This window comes from Branchiostoma lanceolatum, chromosome 18, assembly GCF_035083965.1.
Source record: "Branchiostoma lanceolatum isolate klBraLanc5 chromosome 18, klBraLanc5.hap2, whole genome shotgun sequence".
Classification (NCBI taxonomy): Eukaryota; Metazoa; Chordata; class Leptocardii; order Amphioxiformes; family Branchiostomatidae; genus Branchiostoma; species Branchiostoma lanceolatum.
In genome coordinates this window covers 8,637,884-8,646,359 of record NC_089739.1, presented here as the reverse complement: position 1 = coordinate 8,646,359, position 8,476 = coordinate 8,637,884, and the positions used below count along the sequence as shown (strand labels likewise).

General features: G+C 39.5%; 1 protein-coding gene across 2 annotated transcripts; it reads right to left on the bottom strand.

Moving 5' to 3' along the window:
* Positions 1 to 873: 873 nt before the first annotated feature.
* Positions 874 to 8,351, bottom strand: LOC136424042 (MORN repeat-containing protein 2-like). Of its 2 annotated transcripts, none has more exons than XM_066412446.1 (5): positions 8,220 to 8,351; positions 4,443 to 4,490; positions 4,024 to 4,074; positions 2,634 to 2,877; positions 874 to 2,222 (listed from the first exon to the last, which is right to left on the bottom strand). In XM_066412446.1, the coding sequence occupies exons 1-5, from the start codon at positions 8,224 to 8,226 to the stop codon at positions 2,114 to 2,116; spliced, it is 459 nt and encodes a 152-aa protein (XP_066268543.1). In that variant the 5' UTR covers positions 8,227 to 8,351; the 3' UTR covers positions 874 to 2,113. The 2 variants fall into 2 exon arrangements, with proteins under 2 accessions (XP_066268543.1, XP_066268542.1); XM_066412445.1 differs by lacking the exon at positions 8,220 to 8,351 and adding an exon at positions 5,009 to 5,303.
* Between the last annotated feature and the right edge of the window lie 125 nt (positions 8,352 to 8,476).

Below are 8,476 nucleotides of genomic sequence, written 5' to 3'. Positions count from 1 at the left end.
TCCTAATGCCTTGATGTACATGTACTCGTTTCCTTTGTGAAAGCGTAAAGAAATGGATATATTATAATATATGAATAGTGTGTAGGGAAAGTTTACATTTGTGTAGTCTGTTCCAGGCTGAGATTTCTCAAGAGGTGCTTTAAGCTAGAGATAAGTGTCATAATGTGATCGATCATGAATCTTTATAATAGCGATGGTCAAAGTCTGTGCGTGCTTGTGGGCTAGAAGTATATCGTTTTGGACTGTTCCCTTAAAATGGTTTTGGAAGGGGTAAAGCGTGACATTTTTGGCGACAACTCAGGGGCGAGCCAAATTGTTAAAAGAGAAAAGGGGTTACCAATTTGACAAGGGGGGTTCTACTCACTACTTGATGTAATAGCTGTTCTTGGCATATACAGGATTGTAAATTGAGTGGCGCCGAGTGGCTAGGCAGATGTGAGATCGAGAGGTCCCGGGTTCAATTCCTGTCGTAACTGGCACTTTCCTCACTCCACCCAGGTGTAAAATTGGGCACCTGACTTTGGTTGGGGAGGTAAAAGACACAGCCAACTGCCCCTACTGCCTCAAAAAGGCTATGTGACTACCTTTACCTTTAAATGGAGGATCTCAAAATATTGTCATTCCTCCCCTTCCAATTGTTTTCAATGGAACCGTCTTTACTAAGCTTTGTTAGGGCAATTTCTATTCCAGAATATCCCATTATCTAATAGGCTTATTTCATATTGATGTACCATATTACCAGGATTATGTAGCATAGGATGTTGCAAAATTGAGACGAGTTCTTACAATGTAATGTAGCGATTTAAACGTAATTATGGCAGCTAAATCATTTTTAAAGAAAATTGTACCACGTCACCAGGCAACAGAATATAATTGCAGTTCTTTTTTTGTGTGCTCTTTTAATCAGAAAATATTCAAATTTTGTAGAATGTAATTCTACTTTTAATGAACATATATGTATAAAGTCTTGTGCTATGTATTTAATGTGAAATACAATTATTGTAACAGGTTTTTGAAAAAAACACAAAGAGACATTTTAGTCTTCTTTGTTGCCTTAGCAGTCATAATAAATTTAACCTATTTTACCCATCAAAATGCAAACTATTTTTTTTTTCATCAGACACTTTCTATCCTTCAGTTTGTAGTCAGATATCAATGAAACATTTATTCTTGTACATCATAGATATAGATATCAACTCATTCTACTACCCAGAACTGGACCCGCATCCTAGGAATCCAAGGAGTTGTAGGACTCGGGTTCAAGAATGGTATCAACCATGGAATGAAGCTACAGTAACTGTAGATTTATTTATCTTCGTAGGGACGTATTTTCATGGTAGGAGGGGAAAGTATTGAGGTATTCGCAGTGTTTTAAATTCACGGTTGAAACAATCCTGTTGTACAGTTACTGTGCAAAAAAAGCCATGTAGTAACAATGGAAAATATTTTTGCTGTTGTCATTTTGGGGTGGAAAAGTGACCACAAATAGTGAACATAGAACCAACTGCCCATGACCGATTCAACACTTATACACATGCAGAACATGTGTATACAAGATATAATTGTGGCATTTCTGCTGCAAGGAAAAGATCAATGTTTTCTCTTTTTTAAAAGTGTCAAAAATGTTCATTGTATAAATTTGCATCTTAGATGCACTACTGCATATGTTTAAGAAAGAAGCTTCAAACACTTAGAAATGCTCCTTGGTTTAAGATTTGGACACTTTTGTCCTAGTCCTGACATTTAAATGATTTACAAGATGAAGTGGCCAGTCAGGGATAACCCCAAAATCTTCCAAAGCTAACAGTAAAAACCACCAAGTTTTGTGCAGTATTCACTTTTTTTTACCATTTTGTAAATGTACATGATTTACAATTTGTCATATTTCTAAGCTACTCCTACACCCTAGAAAAACAACCATATTTACAGTTCTTTTAGAATTCAGCAAAATTACAAAAGTTGGCAGACAATTGTAAATGTACACCGCATACATAAACAAGCCCTATGACACAAAGCTTCACAGTAGCAGAATATTTTGTCCACGCAGTCTTAAAGCAAGGCCCCAGGGCTGCCCCATGTTGGAAGGTGCCTGTCAAAAGGGATTATTGAGCCATCAGATCTCCAAGTTGAGTTTGAAGCGAAGACCCGGGGCTGCCCGATGTCTGAAAGTGCCTGTCCACGTCTGTCCTTCAGTGTCTATAAACTCTCCATCACCCTCCATCCTGAAATACAAAAAGAAAGACTAAGTTTTGTCATGCATATTTATCAATTTTGTGTTTCTACATCCTTGTTTTCCTTGCGGTTCCCTTGAATTATATTTTCATTTTGACGTCTGTTAACCTTCATCAACACAAAAAGTTACAGTTTTTTTTACGTAACGTTACATGTACTTGTTTTCCTTCCACTTTCCCTCATAGAAAGACCCATCAAGATATTTTGGACAAAAACATATTTTTCATACTGATGTATAAACACAAAATCTAAAATGTTTATTTGTTTACATGTTTGTTTCCCTGCCAGTTTCCCTTGTAGAAGAATCCTTACAAATGTATTGGACAAATTGTTCTTTTTATGGATGTCTAATCTTCATCAACACACAAAGTTAAAAGGTTGATTTTTGTTTGTTTACGTACTTGTTTTCCTCCCAGTTCCCCTCGTAGAAGGACCCGTCCGGCCAGACGTACTTTCCGCGCCCGTGGAACATATTACTGTAGAACTCGCCGTCGTAGACCGCGCCCGACGGATGCTCGAGCTTCCCCTGCCCACTCATCTTGTCCTGCACCCACCGGCCCGTGTAAACCACGCCGTCCTTTGTCGTGTGGGTTCCAATCCCGTTACGTTCCAGCACCCCGTTGTCGGACTGAGAGTATTCACCATCTGTAGATATCAAAGTTTAGTTAAAATCCTAGCTTCCCAGACCTTTGGGTGTTTAGGACGGTGCCCATTCCTGTTTCTATAGCCCTTGGGCCACACAGTTGTGTAAGCACTACAGCAGGGGCTAGTCCACTGGTAGTGGTATCTGTTGTTTGACTGAGAGTATTCACTGTAAAAATCCAATTTTAGTTCTCCTTCCCACACCTTTCTGTGTATAGGGGCAATACCCTAGCCTCTACCAGGCTCCGCAAATTCCTGGAAAAAGAGTAGAAATTGGCCAAATAGAGTGAATAGTATGCTTAGGGAGTCAGCTACAGAGATAGAGACAATAGGGGACCCACATACCATACTATTCACTCTATTTGGAAACATAGAGTGAATAGTATGCTAAGGTAGGGAGATAGGGACAATTGGTGACCCAAATAGCATACTATTCACTCTTTTTTATACTATTTTCCAGCGATCCGCAGAGCCTGGTAGAGGCTAGCAGTACCATCCCCATTTCTTGGACCACACAGGCCACTACTGCAGGAGGCTAGTCCACTGGAAGTGGTGTGTTCAACTACTACATGTATATAATTATCTTTGCATTACTATCCTTGAGAAAAGCAAGTTTTGTCCCTATGGAAGTCATTTCAGCACTAAGGAAAGAACAACAAGCAAGTACTAGTATGCAACAGTGTTCCACTGTGTTCCTCTGTTTTGTAAATGCCAAGTGCTAAGCAGAGAAAACAGTATGGAGCATTTTTTTAAAGTCACTGGCATGCCCCAGCTGGGGTTTAAACCTGCATTTGTTGGAACAGGGTTCTTGCTCTTATAGCCAGTCACTAATTCACTTTGTTGGTTGTTAGACTTAAAAAGAAATAATTGCTACTTTGGAATATCAACATGAAACAGTCTGAGGTGAAAGTCTGTAACTTGATACAGTTTCAGGCAGTGAGTATAGTTCAATTGAGGTTTTTGTCACAACTATATATAATGTATATATCTCTTATATAAGCTTAGTCTCCTCTATCTTGATACATTCTACTCAAATATGTCTGCAAGACAAGGAAATAAATGGGTGTGTCCAGAACAGTTACCGTATTGTTACTTGCATTACTTCTAAAGAACAATGGAAATTTAAAACAATGAATCAGATTTATTTACCATATTTGTCTCCATTAGGAAAGATGTAGACTCCTTTCTGAAGAGGCGGACCTGCATGGATAAAACCATCAACACTTCTTCATTAAAATTAAACAAAAAAGAACCAAATTCAATGCTGATGAAAACTGATCCTGGAAACAGTCAATCTGTATATTGTACTCCAATGGGCCTAACAGGAAAATCTCCACTCATTGAACAGTCCGATCTCAACAAATCTTCATCCACAACTAGCATTGTTTTACAAAAGCAGGTTGGACAACATTCCAAGCCAAAGGTTTGGGGTTTTTGATTTCAAAGATGATAACCCCTTATTCTGGCTCTGATCTGTCCAGTTCACAAAGCCGTATAGAAGAACAGTTAAAGGTTATTTGTGTAATTTAAGAAAAGTTATTAATCAAGGTACAAAGATTGAAGCCCACCTTTGTCAGGCTCCTCCACGGAGGGTTGTTTCACTTTCTTGTCTTTAGCTGCAGAAAAACAGAAAAGAACAAACATGTAATCTCAAGGGCAAATCACAGAACATAATAAAGCTGAAAATGAACCACAAATTTCAATTATACTTCTTCATGGACATTGCGCACAGGATTATCAGACTTTCCTTTTTAGCCATTTTTATTTCTTGAGTTTCATTTTCTATTCATTTACGTTGCATCATAGGTTATCTGAAAGTTTTGTGACAATGACAATCACCCAATCTTGGATTGCATTTCACAGAAACTTATTACAATGTGACCATTATGACGTAAGTTGTACATTATCGCCAATTTGTTGAAAGGAAGAAGTTGATTGGCCGAAAGAGCATAGAATCAATGAATGCATGGATGTTATCCATGACATCACAAAAAAGGATTATGATTAAAGAAAAATCAATATCTGTGTCCTGTTTCTACCAGAAAGTAGAGTTCTCTATCATGTAGGATGGCCACATCCTGAAATGTAATATCTAATCTTTCTTTAAAAACATTTTAAGGCCTTGTAATTGCACCTGTTCTGTTCAGAGCACTGTCGACGCGCTCCAATAGCGAACGTTCATCCAAGTTTACCCCGAACACCGGTCCGGGGCTCTCTCGTCTCGGAGTGCTGTCCGACATTGAACCAAACTCGCTTCCCGATGTCACATGCTTTTCGTCACCACGGTATTCGTACGGTCCTGTGGACGGCGGTCTTTCCAGATTTTCATCCTCCATGTTGTTGGAATTCGTAGGAAGAAAGGCTAATGTTTATCACTTGTTTTTCCCTCAGAGTCTGTTATGCGTTGAAGTTGAGAGATCAATTGTTTTAACACTGAGGTTTAATCTGTTGCAACAAAGACCTTCAGTTGGTTGCAACTTGAGTTTCCTGATACAGCGATACACACACAGTGATTCGAAAGGCTTGGTCTTACTCTCACAGCTGTTGCAACAAGGTTAAAGCTTTCAGCCACAAGCCTTTCTGTTTTTTCTTGAAATTGTTCTTTGAGCACTGCCGTTCTTACAGAGGTCTTTTCCGTTTGCTGCTGATACAGATCCGCACAGCTTGGTCCTTAACCCTCACAGTTGTTGAAACAAGTCTTCAGCCACAGGCGTTTCTGGATTCACACAGCTAAGTAAACTGGAGTAAATTTGATAAATGGTTCTGTCAGATTCCCCTTCAGACTAATATCCCAGCACTTTACTGTACCAGCCACCTTTGTTCCCACAGTGCTGAAAATTTCTCCTAAATCCGTGCATGAATGGCAAACTGTCACACAATTAACGACCCGAACGCGTTTTCTCCAGCTGAAGATCTGGCTGTCGTGTTGTGTGACTTGTTAACCGGATCTGTGCTAATCCTCGTGAGTGCGTTGACTTCTCTGTAAGTACACCTTCTCTCCCTCTTTGTCAGTGGCAATCCATGTTTGAGGAGGTACTTGGCAACTCTTGTACAGAAGTCAGACAGAAATCCTGGTTGCGAGTTGCGTTAGGTAGGCCTCTTGCCGTCATGGAAAAGTGTCCGTCTTCTTTCCATCGTTGAGATGAAATCATTCAGAGAACTTTACAGAGTTTGATATACATTTTAGTACAAGAATCTGGATGCTGGCACTGAAGACAGCTGCTACTTTTTTTGCGAAATGGTAATAAGTCTCCAATACCACAAAGTCACTAGCAAAACCCTTAGCTTCGGCCAACAGGAACTTGAGACTTTTCTTAAAGCTTCATCTCTAGAAAAGGTCTTACAGCAGCCACGAGTTGAAGCAGTCTTCAATCCATCTTGAAGCAGACATGGAACAGCACAACAGGTTGTCTCTTCCTTGTCCTGTTTTCGAACTATTTCTCCTACCACCCTGGCGGCGCAAACAAGCCTCTCTTTCACTAGCAACACCAAAAACGACACGGAGAGCCGCCAGTCGACAGCAGTAAGCACCGAGGTCATCTCACTTAAACAGCCCAGTATTTTAGGTTCATCAAATTAAGGTGTCCTCTTTCTGCAACCTGATCCCCCCTCTTCCTAAATCCAATGACCCACTTTTCAACACATGTCACAGCCTTTTGTGTGCAAGCCTTTGGACTATCCCACAGGGTTTAGGGGTGTACTGGCCGTGTCACTAGTTCATAGATGGGTAATTGTATCAACCCAAAACATACTTAAAAGCAACCTGACTTTCCCAGGCTTGGTAATGTTTATACATGGGTTTACTGGAAACATATCATGTTACGGTTTCTGTACATAGTTCTTTACATGAACCCTTATAATATTACATAGTTCTGTAACTGTTCGACTTGACTTTAGTTTCTTTGTCAGTAGGTACACAAAAATATCAGAAACACCTGTTGATTGGACACCAGCTTTATCTAATTCAAACATTTTGAAACTCCTGAATGACAAACAGAAATTACGATCTAAAAAGTTCACTGTTTGATGGTAAGGTTTGGAGCAATTTGTAGTGAAAATGTTGGCACACAAAGCTAACAACTTGAATACTCAAGTGAATTGTGACAATGAGGTATTTTCTTAACAAATATATACTTTCTACACACTTCGTTCACAGAGCCGTTTTCAAGAGGACAAGGACAAGTTACAATATAAGAAGGATGAATATATCGGTGCAAACTTTTTTGTTCAACAGGCTTTGATAAATAATGTTGTTTTCATTTGGCCCAGTTTCTTCTGGGGAAGGGGGACTTTTTCTGTGAAACTTTCTTTTCAAAATCTCTCAATACTGTATCCTTCGGCTTCCAATTTACTTCCCCCCTAGCCCTATCATGGTCTTCCCTGGCACTTGGATGTGCCTTTTGCAAGGTAGAAATGCACTTCTGCTAAATTACACTAGGTGGCGTGTCTGGCAAGTGTAACCAAACTGAATATCTATTTTGCACACCTTTGGGGGCTTGATGCTTCTTTTACCTTCCACTAACGTTAGTGCTAGACGAGGCCATCAAAAAGCTCACTTCGAGACCCTTAATCTGTTTTCAGATCTAAATGCTGCACTTTTCGCCTTTAACGTTTTCTCCTTGGTTAGCCTAACTAGAACAGGCAGGTTATCTTTGATAGAACGTCTTGACTTAGAATGATATCTAATTGAAATTGAATTAGATTACATAAGAAATTGAAATCAGATTAAGTCGAAAACCGTGCATCATATCTGAAGCCTAATTCTGATGCACAGATTGGAACTCTTTGCCATACTCAGTAACAAAATAACAAAATTGGGAAAGTTCAGAGAGGAGGTCACAAACCACCTGAGGAAGCGCCAAGAAGTGTGCACTGCTACCCCTGAACGCTTTGCCTCAACTAATGGGTGTTGTTCAGTATCAAAACAAGAACAAGAACCACGTCCCATCAAGCTTTGGCATGTTGTAAGGCCAAGTTACACACTGACAAACTATTAGGAAAAAATCATTTGTCAGCAGTCCGACTGGGATAAAAGCAGTTAGCGGTTTGAGCGAATGGTGCAGGGTTATTTGCAAGGTTTTCCTGGCAGTATAGGCTGCTAAATATGAGATTTATAAAGTAGATCTATAATATTTGTCGTCTTGCAAATTATTGGGAATCATGTTTCGGGGTGGTATGGGGGCCGGGGAGATGAGTTTTTCCGTAAACAATGTCGAAATAGTGCTTCTATTACGCATATAACACGCGTCTAGGTCTTATGTATGGACTTCAAAGTCTCCATACACATCTTATTTATTAATAAATGTAGCAAAACAGCAACTTGAGTGTAGGAAAAGACGACAAACCTGGCATCTTCGTGGTGCAAGTGTCTCGCAAACTTCACAGTGCGGCAGCCATCTTTGTTACCATGGAGACGTCATGTAAACAAACTCGTTTCCTTAGTCTTTCGATGTTACGCCATCACATTTACTGTTTCTATTATAAATTAATGAAATTTCTATAAGCAGCAATTCCTTTTAAAGACATAATTCATGAAATAATCGTGTCTAATTGTTTCCAAGGGAATTATACGTTAAAATTCCTGGGAACGAGAGGACAACAG

Bases quoted from the DNA above. Each gene is read 5' to 3' on its own strand.
- LOC136424042 (XM_066412445.1), bottom strand. From the start codon at position 5,210: ATGGAGGATGAAAATCTGGAAAGACCGCCGTCCACAGGACCGTACGAA. The intron at 4,491-5,008 runs GTGCAATTACAA...GTTTTTCTGCAG, and splicing joins CAGTGCTCTGAACAGAACAG to CTAAAGACAAGAAAGTGAAA. The intron at 2,223-2,633 runs GTACGTAAACAA...TTTGTATTTCAG, and splicing joins GGGAACTGGGAGGAAAACAA to GATGGAGGGTGATGGAGAGT.